Source organism: Sphaeramia orbicularis, chromosome 16 (genome assembly GCF_902148855.1).
Source record: "Sphaeramia orbicularis chromosome 16, fSphaOr1.1, whole genome shotgun sequence".
In the NCBI taxonomy this organism is placed as follows: domain Eukaryota; kingdom Metazoa; phylum Chordata; class Actinopteri; order Kurtiformes; family Apogonidae; genus Sphaeramia; species Sphaeramia orbicularis.
Genome location: NC_043972.1, coordinates 24,811,826 through 24,827,848, shown reverse-complemented (window position 1 = coordinate 24,827,848; position 16,023 = coordinate 24,811,826). Strand labels below are relative to the sequence as shown.

The 16,023-nt window shown below is 40.3% G+C and overlaps 1 protein-coding gene across 5 annotated transcripts in view; it reads right to left on the bottom strand.

Moving 5' to 3' along the window:
- Positions 1 to 16,023, bottom strand: part of LOC115435711 (RNA-binding motif, single-stranded-interacting protein 3) — a 238,765-nt gene that overhangs the window by 126,494 nt on the left and 96,248 nt on the right. For all 5 annotated transcript variants that reach the window (XM_030158306.1, XM_030158309.1, XM_030158307.1 and 2 more), the window contains exon 3: positions 5,391 to 5,449. In XM_030158306.1, coding sequence (XP_030014166.1) covers positions 5,391 to 5,449 — 59 coding nt within the window. The remainder of the gene's footprint in view (positions 1 to 5,390; positions 5,450 to 16,023) is intronic.

Here is a 16,023-nt window from a genome sequence, read left to right as displayed (position 1 = left end):
CAGAAAGAACACTATTTGGAGAAGCTAGTGATAGCAGGGCTAGCTACCAACCCATACCTTCTCCCTCCTGATGTGTTTACGGATCTAGCAAAATCCTCCAGTCTACCGGAGTTTAATGCACACAATCTGTTCCATTCTGTTCTAAATGGAGTGTCCCCATACACAGGTGCTGATCTAAAAGCATACAAAAGTCTGGATGATACCAGTTCTTAGTCTCAGGTTAGATTACCGAGTCGCTGTACTGCGCTCATGGCAGAGGAATGTGTCTCATAATGGTAAAGGAAAGATACAGCTAACGTTAGCTAGCTAGCTGTGCATGTTTTTAACATGTTTCCCCCAGCATGCCATCCAAACTCAAATAGACTGTAACCAAAAGCAGCTCTAATGAACTAACGCTGTGTAATAATGTTAGTGGCTGTCATAAGTATCCTACAGTATTAGCTCTGTTGTTGAAGTGTCTGCCTTTCTACTATCTACGCACAGTCATATGTACAGTTCCACCACTAGAACATATGGCACAGCACAATGACAATAACAACATTTCATAGAACATAGTGTAGCTGGTAAAAAAAAAAAGGCAGCCTCTACAACGGAGCTAATATTGTCGGTTACTTATGACAGCCACTGCAACATAGTGGCTCATAGTAGTTAACCCAGTCTAGCCACCTAGCTAGCATTTGGTGGAGCTAATATGCTATGGATTCTGTTGGGTTTCTGTAAATTGGCTTAGAGTCTGGTTTTGATCAACTCTATATGTAAAGTGTCATGAGATAAATTTTGTTGTGATTTGGTACATATAAATAAAATTTTATTGATTGATTTGATTGGTTTTCCCCTGTAAGTCGTTTTGGAAAAAAGCGTCTGCCAATTGCATAAATGTAAATGTAAAAGTAAATGTATGGACACAAACAGAGCCTGCTCTATCTGTAAATTCAGGTCCATCATAGCCAGGCTCTGTCTGGAACCAGCTGAAACCTTGGTTGTCTTTGAAGAAGGATAGAACTGTTGTGTGCGACCACTGTACGTGTAAAGCAGGGTTAAAAATGAACAAAAACGAGAACGTTCAGATCAAATTCGATATTAGCCGGTTTGCCATCCAGTGTGCAGTCTGGCACTTCCGCCGTCCGTCATGGCGCTCGTTTGTGGCGCAAACAGAGTGTGACATAATGTGCAAAGGGTCAATAATAGTAAAACTTAAAAATGGTCAATTACTGTACAATTGTACTATTGTACTGCACAACTGAAGAATGAACTTGTAAAGTTAGCACCATTCACGTAAGTAGCCTACCCAAGCTAACACCAACTTTTCTTCCCAAAATTACAGTTTCCAAAGTAATAAAGTCAGTCCTTTCAGTGGTCTGCCCCACTACTCAAAAGTGTAACACACACAACAGCACATACAGTAGTGACACAACGGTTGTGTGTGGTTTATTTTCAGACTTATCATGCTCACTGCTGTCTGTCCCATAGAAGAACGTGACAGCGCTCAGTTCGTTTGGAACTATTCGGGCTTACATGAACTACGTGATCACCAGAGCGGCGACATCAAAGCGTGTTGTAACTCTCTTTAAACGGCTCTGAGCTAGCTGAGGGAGTTAGCTAACGTCAACAAGTTCACACAAGCCAAATGCGTGCACAAATCATACATATACTCCTCAAACCAAACTAAAATCACTACTCTTATGATAAGAAAAATATGCGATGTAATAATACAAAATAAGTGGTACATATCTGACAGTTGGACTCTGAGCACAGATGACTCTTACACCTGCTGCTAAACACCATTCATCATTCTGTATAGGCTCAAATGATGGGAGCATTTTGTATGCTCAGTCTGATTGAGCATCAGCCTTGAAAAGAATGGGCCTGATGCTTGGACCCTATTCATCACTGAGGCAAAGATTTGTATTTTGTGAACATGTCTTTGAACCCTCTTTCCAGGGAGGTCAGAGGTTAAGTATTCGTAAAAGAATACAGCTGTGTCACTGCTATGGTTTCATTTACTTACAAGGACACTTGAGCTGTACGGAGTTTGAGTCTATGAGCGTTTCAGGCTGATGGACAGGTTTGTCCATCACTGTACCACAACACTGGCCCACATATAACTTATATATTTTGAAATAGCCTGCACACTCAAAACATGGCCTCTCCAGTTTGGCGAAAACTCATGTGGATGCAAATTGAGCCCTTCTGGACATGATAATAAGGGCATTTCCAGAGAATGGAAGACTGAGAATCTCTGAATTATACAAGCCTTCTCATCTGCGCCCTGTCCTACCCATCTGTGGCCTTATGATGACACTCAGATGGAAATTGATCTTGCTCAGTCAGGCCTGACAAATATTTCAGTTGTGAGAATAAAAAAAATGATAGCAAAACATAGACATGCAAATACACACACACATACACGAACACACACACACACACACACACACACACAGACAGATAGAAGCTCAGATAAATATAAGCACTTATGCTCAAAGACATACACACTCAAATGCACACACATCCCTAGCTTCCATCTAATCTCCTGAGCTCCCAGAGTTCCTGGCCTAGGGCCATTGGAATGGACTAACCAAGTACAGAGGGAAAAGGAGAGCGATGGAGCAAAGGAGGAATGGGGGGGGGGGGGGCAGTGAGTCACGGAGACTGGGAAAGACTGGCAGAGAGAAAGAGAGAATGAGATGAGAGTTGGAAGAGGGAGGGAGGCGGAGAACAGGCGGGAGACATGGAGACAGTGAGAGGGAGGGAGCTTGTCTTTGGGAAATGGAAATCCTTTACAATCTAAAGTGGTTTCCTCTCCCTTCCTTCCTCCATCCTGTGCTCTGTGCCCTCACCCTCCCCCTGAGCTCCCACGCTGCTAACTAGAAAACTGTCAGTGTATTTAACATTGAGCCTTGTACAAAGTGGAGGACTTATGCAGGAATATAAAGGAATGAACTTTATGAATGCAAAGAACTAAGCCAAAGTTTGATTCACTGAAAGTTGAGTAATTAAACAATCACTCCAAGAACAGAGAATTTTTAGCATTCTATTCTAAGAGGCAAGTATTTATACACCATGCATATTTTTAATTATTTTTCATTTCCCACATACTGTCACAGAAAAAAGCTAAATTTCCGGCGACAAAGATATCAGAGGATGGAACTTGAAGGGGCTTTTAAAAAAATCTAAAAATGCTGAAATTCAACCTGCACACCACAGAATTGTTCAGAAGAATATTAGAGATGAAAATGACCAAATATGGAATGAAGTTTTAACTTGACATTAGGAAACTGATTGAACACTATCCCTGCAGGCGGCAAAGGAAGAGGCCTTTATTTATTTGCCTGTCTCTTTGTCTAGATCTTTCATGCTTTCTACCTCTCTGTCTGCAAAACCTTCCTGAATAGAGGAGGCTGCCTGCTAAATCATCAGTTTCAAAGGGTCTCCTTCCTTTTCTGTCAGCCCCAGATTATTTTTACTCCCTTCCTCCACCTCCCTGTGCCTCCTCCCATCCATCCCTCCCTTTCCAAGAGAACTCTCTGTGCCAATTTGTACTCTCTTAGTCACGCTAAGCACTTATCTTGTCCCCACTGAATGCCTCTGCAATCAAACCAACACTTATCCGGTTGTAAGGCATTCTAATGGCCGACTGATAATGAAACTCCTTCATTGTGAGTTAACAACTGGCTAAGAGATGTATGAAGTCTACATCACAAGCGGTGAAATTGCTGATGAGGGCCACATGCTGCAAAAATGCTACTGCAGCTGCAACATTCTGGGTATTGTACCGTTTGTATTTCAGTGGATTAAATAATGACCGTACACTGATGGTTGGACGTATGGGGATGCATTTAGAAACAGTCTCTTTAATGTTTAGAATTCACAAAAGCCCAGAGGTCTGGCGTATACCCCTGATACCAGATATATGGAGCTGGCACAGACCTCACAATGACCTTACTCTTTACTAGCAGGAACACAAACAACCTTGTTTTCACTTGATAATTTCAACAGAAGAGCTATTTTTAAGCCACATTGTTAGTTGTTTAATTATGCTACATTAAATAAAATAAATGAATCATAGCTCAAGTTTGGGCATGATTTTAAAGAGAAGCATGCAGTTACTGTGGGCAAACACATACTTCTCAAACTGGATCACACGGACTGCAATGAAACAGGTTTTTCAAAACTGTGTTTAAAGAAATCCCCATGAAATTTTAATGAATAACTGATAATTATCACTGGGTCTATAGAATTTCAGCTTCCCCTTGAGCAATGCAACTGTGCCAGGAAAGGCATTTTAATATCCCCACAAAGCTCAGAGCCATATTTGATAGTGTAACACCAAAGCAGGTACTAGAATGATAAAGTTAGAGTAATACAAAATAATAATTAAAATCACTTTCAGGGGAGTTTCAGTGAAATTACACTTCCCTGCTGCAAGTTAAGTCACAGTAACAATTCTTCAAAATATTTTATCTCAAGACAGAAATCTGGCAATCTTGAAACGTTTCGTCATCCTATGAATCAAGCTGCGTTTTCTTAAACTCTAGCGCTGTTGCAGCCGATATGCTGATTACATGGCGTTTGTGCCTCTGTCCTAACGACATCAGTATACCTTTGAGTACAGCCCTGGCAGATGAGCAGCAATCATACTGAACACATGCTCTTGTGTGCCTCTTCAAAAGCAGACGACTACAATCATATTGATTAGTGCTTTGTTCAGACCACTCCAACAATCAAGCAGACCCTCATCAGAAGACACTTGAGTGAGCCTCATTCACCACAGAGACTATTTCAAACACATTGTTGGTATTGTATGGTGTTCTCCATTTTGATTTGGTCAGTGACAACAATGCCAGCATCTTGGTTTCAAAAGCTGCTTAACTCTGAGTATCATTAGGGTGCAATGCTGAAATCATCATCACAGAGGACTAAATCAAAATAAAGGGACTTTAGTGGTGCATCATTTGGAAAGATTAAAGGATACGGTGATAAAACACACATTCATTCCACATAGATAAACATGTGTCTCTATAGCAAACACATGGATTATGTGAAATAGCACATTTGGTGGTTTAAGCAAGCTTAAGCAATTTCTTTTAATTTGATGTAACATAGTTAAAAAAAAAATCTGTATCCCATTGTAAACACCTTTTGGCAAAGACTACTGTAATAAGTGAATGCAAAATAGTGCAAGGGGAAGTGATTCATAAAAACAAAACCACTCCCCATAGCACACTGATTGGTCTGCCATTAAGCTGCCATGTTCAATCAATTCTCCATCGACGTTTTCCAGACTTAGACTTTCAGGATCCTGTATCAAATTGTGAGCTTGTGAAGTTGGGGGGGGGTCTGTTTGTGAGACTACAGGAAGTATAACAGGGAATTGGCAGATTTTCACTCACCTTTGCATTGATTGGTGTTCTTGTCCAGGATGGCCTTTGTTGATACAATCTTCCCATATCTGCAAAAAATAGGGAAACCTTTAAATTACTTACTCACTTTTTTTTTTAAATCATAAAATAGTGTCAAATGCATTAGTACAACAGGTTAGACCCAAAAATCAGAAAATTCAAACTCAACTTCAAGGTTCAATATGTAAAATGTAGCATTTTGGGCAGTTTGTCCAAGTAGAGTTACTGTCGCGCATGAACAAATGGGCAGTTGATGTGGTAGCGACAGGCAGCAGAACCAACCCATAAAGATGGAAGATGCTAAACAGCACATTGGTCCTCTGGATGGAAATATGAGTTAAAAACATCCAAAACTGAACAGCTGTTTCAAGTTGTTTTGTTTGAAGTCGTTTTGTTGAAACTGCATATAAATATATATATATATATATATATATATATATATATATATATATATATATATATATATATATGTGTGTGTGTGTGTGTGTGTGTGTGTGTTTTTGAAGTATATAAGACTATAACAAGACCTATTAATAAATAGATGACACTGAGACCCAAAACTCAATGAAGTCTAGACCAACTCTAACACAGTTTTTCAGAGTTTCTCACTGTATCTTATCAGAGCTGAGTTTTCTATCTGCACTTCTATCTATCCATTCTATCCTCATCTGTACCAAAACCAACCCGCAGGCATCAGAACAGAGACAGAACTGTATCTCATAACTGACGATAATAACCATTCATCTGTATGAGACCCGATACTGCTCGGAGAGTCTATAAGAGAGAAGGACTGCCTCCATACCTTTCTCTTTCTACTATTTCTGTCAACTTTTAACATCTGCCGTCCATTTTACTCCCTCGCTCTGCTTCGTATGTGTCACACCTCTGCATCTGTCTTTGTCTTCTTCCTTTATTTTCCTCTCAGTCCCACTTCTATTCTCCTCTAGCTCTCTGTTCTCGGAAAGAAGTTAATAATGTTTCTTATCAGCACAGTCTTTCGAGTTCTCCTGGAAAGAGAGGAGCAAAGAAACTGAGAACGAGGCAAAGGAGGTAGGAGAGAGGGAAAAAAGGACACGCTCTCCTGAGTGGGAGAGAGAAACAGAGATGGAAAGCTTGGATCTGAGAGATCAGCCAAGATCACTGCCTGGCTCTGCAGATGAGACTTTTTAATTAACGTTTTAACACTGCTGCACAATGACTGGCTGGCTGAGTGACTATCAAACAGAGTGACAGGCTGACAATCTGGTTGACTGGCTGGCTGACTACTGTTGACCTCGAGTGAGGGATGGAAGCGTATGTCCTCTCTGCTTTCAGGGAAACAGAGGGAGACAACGAGAAGGGAGACAAAATGATTGAGAAATCAGGCGAAGATACAGTGAGGGAGGTTTAGAGCGGAGAGGGGGGAAAGCAGGAGGGAGAGACGGGCTCTGAGGAATGAGAAATAGACGAGGAGAGGGAGAGCAGTCAGTCAAAAGATAAAAAGAGACACTGAAGGCGAGGAGGAAGCGAGGTAGTCAGGGAGCGATAGAGAGATAGTAAGAGGTGTTTAATAAAGAAGAGATCATTTAGTTGTCACCATCAGGAGAGTCTCTGTCAGTAAGAAGAAGAGAACAGAGACTAGCCCGCCTGACAGCCACACATCAAACTCTATTGGGACAGGAGACTTTAAAAATAAAGACAGAAACAGGCTTTGAAAGGCTGCTATCACACATAACACAACAGTTGTGCAGCTTATGATCTTCAAAATCGGTTTAGAGAAAATCATTGTTTCTGCAAGGATCATTGTGTATTGTTCAAAGCATATCGAGAGTTGAGTGTGATGGAGTAGTGTTCCATTTTTTTTTTTTTTTTTTTTACAATTTTTCCAGCAATTTAAGATATTTTTAGAGTATTTACAAAATCACAGCTTGTGACAAGATGAAATAAAATCTGATGGTTGCCTGGTTGTTTTTGTACAAAGTGATGGCTGGTGGTAAACAAGGCCTATGGCCTGGGGTTTTTGAGAGCAATCCAGTGGATGCAAACGTAGAAAACACACTGGAAAAAATAAAGGCTGGACTAATCGCCCACACAGAGATTCAAAGACAAACACACACGAAGACACAGGCACACACGGATGAGGCAACGCAGTGGATCAAAAACACCAAAGTGGTAATAACACACATTACTCACACCATCTGGCAATAGCCAGCTCTTTGTTGACATCTACCGCCGTGTGATTCAAACTTGCATGTGTGTCTGTGTGTAAACACCTACACTGTGTGTGAAAGTGTGTGCATGTGTGTACATGTCTGGGCATAAAAGTATTTGTGTGGGTGTGATTTCTTGCATGCATGTGTGTTTTTTGTGCATACAAAGATCTCACGCACCATCAGTGTTTTGGCAGGTTGTTTTTTTTCCTGGCAGAAAAGTGAAACTCTACCAGTACGTGTTTTGTACATATGTGTGTGCTGGTAACTGACTGTCCATATTAGGAAAATGTTTGTTCCTGCTTTCGCAATGAATCAGATCGGTGTTTGTGGCATACAAGTCCACCTGTTCCTGTTTTTGTTTTACTTCATTAGCTTTTATTTCTATTAAGTCTTTCAGTTTGTTTTTTTTTTTCTTTCAGCTAAATTTTAGTTATTTTATTTTCCTTTTTTTATTTTTAAATTGAGCAATTTATTAGGTTTAGTTTATTTTTTATTTGGCTAACTTTAGTTTTTCCAAGAATTATGAGGAGAGGAGAGGAGAGGAGAGGAGAGGAGAGGAGAGGAGAGGAGAGGAGAGGAGAGGAGAGGAGAGGAGAGGAGAGGAGAGGAGTATGATGCCATGGCCTTGAGGAGTTGTCATATTACAATAACACTACACCTTCCAAAATAGTGCCTCTCACTGGTTTCATTCAGTGGTAAAATTCCATTTTATTCAGGTAGTTTCAATAATCTGCTATTGCGGTGAAGAAATGGAAACTCGTATTGATAATAGATTGGATGATGTGAGGTGGATGGAATATGAGAGGAAAGTGCAGAATGTCCTGTTCTGTGTTCATGTCCCCACTGGAACTCTGTCATTGATTTTAGCAGAAGCCTAGAGTGTGTTGAAATAACATCAACCTGCATTTGACCCGATGGCAGTGACACATGATACACAAAAACTATTCAAATACTTAAAACGTACCAACAAGAGACCAGAAGGAGCCAAATACTTTGGGTTTTCACTTCCTCCTTCCAATACTTTTCAATATGCAAGTGGTTTCCTCTGTTTTTCATAATACTCAATTCTGTAGTCAAACTTTTACTGTTTCCTACAACAGGAATGAGGATCTTTTCAAAGGCAGTGTAGTGTGCAGTATATTACACAAAGGGTGACTTAAGAGGGAAACTTTCTTTCTGCCTGCACAGTTTATATCCACTTTATTTCTTCACCTCATTTCCCAGTTCGACAGCTTTTTTCATTATCAAGCAGAGACATTCACTCAGACACAAGGACAAATTGAAATCATTTTTGTGACTAAGGTCAAAGGTCAAAGCCACTGTGACCTCTTGTCTGTCCATTCTTATGAGCATGATTTCTCAGGAACCTTCAGGGAATTCTTTCAGATTTGGTAAAACCATTTTCTTGGAAGCAAGGATTAACCTAAATGATTTTGTGGTCTAAAGGTCAAGCCTGATGCTACCACATGTCTATGTGGGGTTTTTTTTTTAATGAATGTACTCTTTCAAGAACAGCTTCAGGGAATTTATTACTTCTTTCTAATTTCTTCTTGTTTTGGTAGCCTCTGTTTCAAGGTCAAGGTCATTGGGACTTTGCAGACACATTTTTGGCCATAACAACTACTGACTAAGAAAGAAGGAAACATCTGACTGAACTCATTCTGAGTGTTTTTTGTGTTTTTTTAATCAAATAACATTAAATAAGGGTGCTACATCTAACATGCATGCACTTTAACATTAAACGATATATAACTTGTATGTAAAATGAAGTTAAAGGGTCACTCGAAATGTAGAAACAAGTTTTTCTTTTTTTAAAGTTAAGATTAACTGATTGTATTATCCCTGTATGGAAATTCTGTCTGTGTTAACCCATCTAAATACACACAGCACCTAGCATTAGCATTAGCATTAGCAATTAACATGATTATTTGGCACCTTAGAAGCAGTGAGCTGCCACTGAAGCTGCTCAGGGACCAACTCCAGATCTTTATCAGACCTTGGTCAAGGGCACTGACAAGACAATTCACCTACAGTTGAGGCCAAAATTATTAGCCCCCCTTGAAGGATTCTGTTGGGTCTCTGTAAACTTAATTTGATTCTGATTTGAATTGATAAAGCACTTTGTGACTCTGTCTGTGAAAAGTGCTCTATAAATAAAATTTACTTTACTTTACTTTATGAAATTAAACAAAACTCTTGATTTCCTCATGGAGATGACCATTAACAACAAGTGTTTATAGTGTATTTGTTTCTAAAATAACAAAGACAAAATGTCCACTAGGGCTGCACGATTAATCGATTTTAAATCGAAATTGGATTTTTTAATTAGGACGATTTTTAAAAAAGGGAAATCATAAAATCGATTTCATCTGTCTTGTGCCTGCGGGCCGCGCGCTTGCGGGCTCCCGTAGGCTCCTCCTCCTATCAGTGACAGTGGTCTCTCACAGAAGTCCGTGTAATGACTGGACTTTAAATGTGTTAATGAGCCCACAGTACTTATAGCAATGTAAGCCGTGGCTTCACGCATGGATCCCGCAACTGAAATAGAACTGCATGCGGATCACTCATCTTACATTGTCCTGAATCCGTACCGTACTGTCTTCTTCTGATCCGGGTCTGGGTCTCGGGTCATCAGCCTCAGCAGAGGAGCCCACACAGCCCTGTGCCCACACACATCCAGCAGCTCCACAAATAGAATCCCTCCAGCGTGTCCTGGGTCGGTCTATTCCACGCACAGATCCCCCAGTTTAAATAGAACCACATGTGGATCACTCATATTATGTGGTCCACGCACGACTGATGCCTGTCACTGACTTACACTGGTATCACTTCTGTGGGCCCAGATACCCAGAATAAATAAATAAATAAATATATTTATTTATTTATTTATTTATTAATAATTAATTTAGTCCTCTTACTTGCTAAATTTTTCATTCACAAATGTAAGTTCTGTAACACAAAACCAAATATTATTTATTTTTTGAAAGATGTTGAACTTTATTTAAAGCTGTTAGATAAATCTGGAAACAAAAAGGCAGGTAAAAAAAAGGTATAAAAAACATAAGTATTTGCTCTGATTTGGACATTGTATTATAGTGTATTCCCCCTGGCAAACTTCTGTTATTTTTCTTGTTGTATACATTGTTTGTATAGTCTACTTCATTCAATAAAGATTTAATTAAGAAAAAATAAACTTCTGTGCGTTCATCACGTGATACCATCACAGATTTGAGGTCAGAGCAGTGCCCTGCATTGTGGGCTGCTCACGAAAACGACATGCTGACTTCTGTTGTCTTTTGTAGTTTTACCCAAAAATCAAAATTAAAATTGAAAATCGAGTTTTTAGAGGAAAAAATCAGGATTTTTTTTTTTTTTTGCCAAAATCGTGCAGCCCTAATGTCCACTAAGTTTGGTATCCTTCAGGAACTGTTGGACCAATTTCAAAGTATGCTTTGGGTCATTGTCTTGTTGGAAGACCCAGCAATGACCTATGGCTAGACTACCAGCAGATTTCTGCATATTATCCTTCAAAATTTCAACATAATTTTCGTTTTTCATGATGCCATGCACCTGAACCAGGTTCCATGTGCCTGAGGCTGCAAAACAGCCCCACAGCATAACACTCCCACCACCATGTTTAGACTTAGACTTAGACTTCCTTTATTGTCATTGCACAAAAAAAACACAGCAGTGAGATTTTGGCAACGAAATGCCGTTGCTTGGCTTCCGGAATCCACAGAATTAAAATATGGTCTATATAACTTTAAAAACAAGCTAAAAATAAATGAGTGCAATAGATGAGTGCAATAAATGACTGCAATAAGGAATAAATAGATAAACAGAATGTAGACAGCAGAATAAAATAAAATAGTGCAAAACAGAATAATCAGTATAATTTGTGTAAACAGAACAGAAACATTGTAGCAGCTGGGGGGGCTATTGCACAAACAGGAGGTAGTTATGGCGCATATTTTTATATTGCACAGAAATAATGTCCATGTAGAAAAGGTGCACTGAGGTAAAGTTGTCCATCAGAAAGGATATTCTGATATCGTCTGTGAGGTAGGTGGATGTGTGGGCGGGGGGGGTGGGTGTTATTTGGTATTTAGTAGTCTGATGGCCAGGGGGAAGTAACTGTTTCTGAATCTGGCTGTTCTGCAGCGGATGCTGCGGAACCTTCTGCCAGACGCCAGGCGGGAGAACAGTCTATGCTGGGGGTGAGTGGGGTCAGAGAGGATCTGGTGGGCTCTGGATAGGCAGCGGCTATCTGCAATGTCCTGAATGGTGGGGAGCAGGGCCCCGATGATCTTCTCCGCTGTCCTCACCACTCTCTGCAGAGACTTCCAGTCCGAGGCCCTGCAGCTCCCAGACCAGACGGAGATGCAACTGGTCAGCAGGCTCTCTATGGTCCCTCTGTAGAAGGTGGTTAGGATGGGAGGGGGGAGGGAGGCTCTTCTCATCCGCCGCAGGAAGTGCAGGCGCTGCTGTGCCTTCTTTGCCAGGGAGGAGGTGTGGAGTGACCAGCTTAGGTTGTCTGTGATCTGCACCCCCAGGTACTTGGTTGTGCTCACGATTTCCACAGCTGTGTCGTTGATGCGGAGGGGTGTATGGCAGGGTCTGGATCTCCTGAAGTCCACAATGATCTCCTTAGTTTTGTCGACATTCAGGACCAGGTTGTTCACCTTACACCAGTCCGCAAGATGTTGCACTTCCTCCCTGTAAGCCAGTTCGTTGCTGTCCTGAATGAGGCCCACAACTGTTGTGTCATCCGCGTACTTCAGGATGTGGTTGCTGCTGTACCTGGGGCGACAGTCGTGGGTCATCTAACTGTGGCAACTGTGTTCTTAGGGTTGAAGGCCTCTCCCTTTCTTCACCAAACACAACATAAACATCCATGTGACCAAACAGTTCCAGTTTAGTGTCCGCAGACTGAAGCACAGCCTTCCATAACTCATCTTTACCTTTCAATGGCACCTGTGAACATTTAAAAGGTAAACAGTTTTGAGTTTTGGAAGTCTGTGCTGAAGGATACCAAAACCAAGGTCCTGGAGTGGCTCGCACAGAGCCCAGACCTCAATCCTATTAAGAATCTGTAGCGGGTGCTTAAAGTGAATGTCCATGCACGGAAACCACGCAATTTGGACCAGCTGGAACAATTTGCAAGGAAAGAATGGGCCAAAATCCCTCAGGAGACCTGTGCCAACCTAGTAAAGAAAAACTCCAAGAGGCTGTTGTCAGTTGTGGCTCAGAAAGGGTACACTATTGATAAAGGCCAGGGAGCTAATCATTTTGGACATCTGATTTTTGCCCTTTTTTGTTTCAACTCAGTGTATCATTAAAATATTCTGATCAAACTTAGTGGACATTTTGTCTTTGTTATTTTGGAAACAAATACACTATAAACACTTTTTATTAATGGTCATTTCCATGGAGAGGTCAAGAGTTTTGTCTAATTTCATAAGGGGGGCTAATAATTTTGGCCTCAACTGTAGATATACCTGTGTTTAATGACCGAAGCAACCAGAGGACCCACAGGAATCATGCACCATGGAGAGAACAGGCAAACTGAATATAGACCTATTCAAAGCCTTGGTCCTAAAGGGAATCAAACTAAAACTAAAGAGCTATTTTTATTTAGTGTCATGGAATACATTGAGCCATCTGAACATGATTGGTTTAACCTGCAGCAGACACACTGAAGTCATTGTGGAAGTTAATGCTCCCTTTACCTCTAGTTTTGTTTAACAGTTTTCTTCCAGTACATTAGTACTTCGTAATTTATGTGATGTTTTATTATGGTGGTCGTTTGTCCAGGACAACAGACGGAAATTAGCTTCTCTGCTAAATCTGGTGTATGTATCTTGTTCTTCGCAACTAATGGCAATACAAACTGTTCTGTAACTAAATAAATAAATACAAATGGAAGGTTCTAACTGTGAGGTAGAAGCGCTGCTCATTAAATGAAATGTAGATGACAGCATGGTGGCACAATGCTGCCTCACAGTAAAAAGATCCAAAATTCAGTTTGTAGTGGGACCAGGGTCTTCGTGTGTCCACCCCGTACTAATTTCCCCTACAATAAAACACACACATGCTAGGTTAATTCGCTTGTCCTTAGATCCTCCATACTGGAATAGAGCTAAATCTGATCCCTTAGCGCCTTCAGTTGTAGCTCACTGCTACTTGGGTGAAATGCAGAGGTTTAAATTCCCCTACAGAGACAATACCAGTGAACTTAACATAAGCTTATATTTTGTACCAGAGTCTGTGTTGTGCTGGGAGCCAGTCATTTGTTGCCATTAGTGGACGACATTTCACACTGTTGCACTATACTGGAGCAGACGAGATGCACTGAAGCACTCGGGAGTAAATATCTATATTTATGTGTAAAATCTGACCTGGCTCCTCTATATAGAAATCTGTGCAGAGGGAGCTAACATGGATTTTGTAAGGGAAGGTCCTTATGCCTTAATTCAAGTACATTACAATCTGTTCACACATTGGGAACAAATACATTTAAAGTTCTTCACAAGTGTTACATCTTGCACATTTGAAACAACTAAGATAATAATAAAACCTCAATTTTGCACTACTACTAACTAGGTTTTGGAATAAAATCCCTTCACATCCAAACATTTACAGCCTGCAGAGCGTCATGGAAGTTTCTAGCACTCTGGACAAAATTTGAAGCAAGAACACAAAAACTCACTGAATTGGGGTTAAAGCTCCAGGCTCTTTTCATGGGTCGTTCCACGTTGGTGGAATGTTCTACCAAGCACTACCAGAACAGAGGCGTCCCTGCCTATCTTCAAGAAGCTCCTGAAGACCCAGCTCTTCTGTGAGCACCTCCTGTCCTAGCACTTTCAGACATTCCATTTTAAATATATTAATAAGGTTTTTCCCAGGATTATCACAGATTTTCCTAGGATCATCTCTGGAACTGCTGCGGTAGTCCTGCCTCTCTCCTGCCTTCATCATCATCACTCACTTATCCTCAACTGCATCCATGTGTCTCCTACTTCCCCCCTTCTCCCCCTCTCCCCCAGTCACTATCTCTTTCGCTCTCTCTTTTTCTCTTTCTTTACCCTCTCTCTTTAACCCCAACTGGTCAAGGCAGACGGCCATCTTCCAGGAGTCTGGGTCTGCTCCAGGTTTCTGCTGTTAAAGGGAAGTTTTTCCTTCCACTGTCACCAGTCACAAGTGTTTGCTCCTGGAGGATTCTGTTGGGTTTCTGTAAACTGGCTTAGAGTCTGGTTTTGACCAACTCTATATATAAAGTGTCATGAGATAACTTTTGTTGTGATCTGGCGCTATATAAATAAAATTTGATTGATTGATTGATTTGACTGGTTTTCCCCTGTAAATCGCTTTGGAAAAAAGCGTCTGCCAAATGCATAAATGTAAATGTAAAGCAAATATATTTTTACATGTAAGAATATTGAGATAACAGAGCACACTCGTCCAAAGCCTTGCCCCCTGCTTTCTGACCAACAGAAGAATTCTCAAAGCTTATGTAAGTTTAGTCTTTCCCATGTCAGGTTAACTACCAATTGATTGATTAGGTAAACTCCACTTACACTGGTCTACAAGGAAAATGCTTCCAGAATAAAAGTACTGAAATTTCACCACATGAGAGTCACTGATAAAGAAAAATCAAGTAAAAAATACTAGTTGGCTGAGTTTTCCAAGATACAGCCTTGGGTCAAAATGTGAAATTCAAGAATTAACTAGAGAATGGGTTTGACTCAAAAGGAATATTTGTCTCAGAGCTACAAGATCTACTTCAAAACACTGTCTGCACATTAGAATACATTCACTTTACAGGTTCTATTTAGTGGAAAATTTATAAAACTATTATATAAATGTACATAAACCAATATATATGTGTAATAACATTTAATCATATACCTTGAAAACATCAGCAAACTGGCACTTGTCATTTATTTTCCAATTAATCTTATTAAAATACGTAACATTTAGCACATTTAATCTCTGAAGCAAATCATTTCTAAAAAATTGTAAGTGTTATCTACACTTGGTCAGTGAAGTCAGTAGTGTTTCCTCAAAGAGAAGGTAGACAGTAAGTCTCTGACTCATCAATTTGTAGACCACAGGTTCCAAACATGCAGCCCAGGGGTCAAATCCAGCCCGCCAAAGGGTCCAGTCCGGCCTTGGGAGGGATTTGTGAAATCCAAAAATTACACTAAAATATGAACAATCCTTTTAGTTCAGGTTCCACATTCAGACCAATTCAATCTCCAGTGGGCGGGACCAGTAAAATACAATCATAATAACATAAATACTCACAACTCCAAATTTTTCTCTTTGTAAATGTAAATATTTTCATGTATTTACACTAAAACAAAGTATGATATTGCAAAAATATCTGAATAACCTGAACAAATATGAACAAACTCAAATGTCTTGAGAGA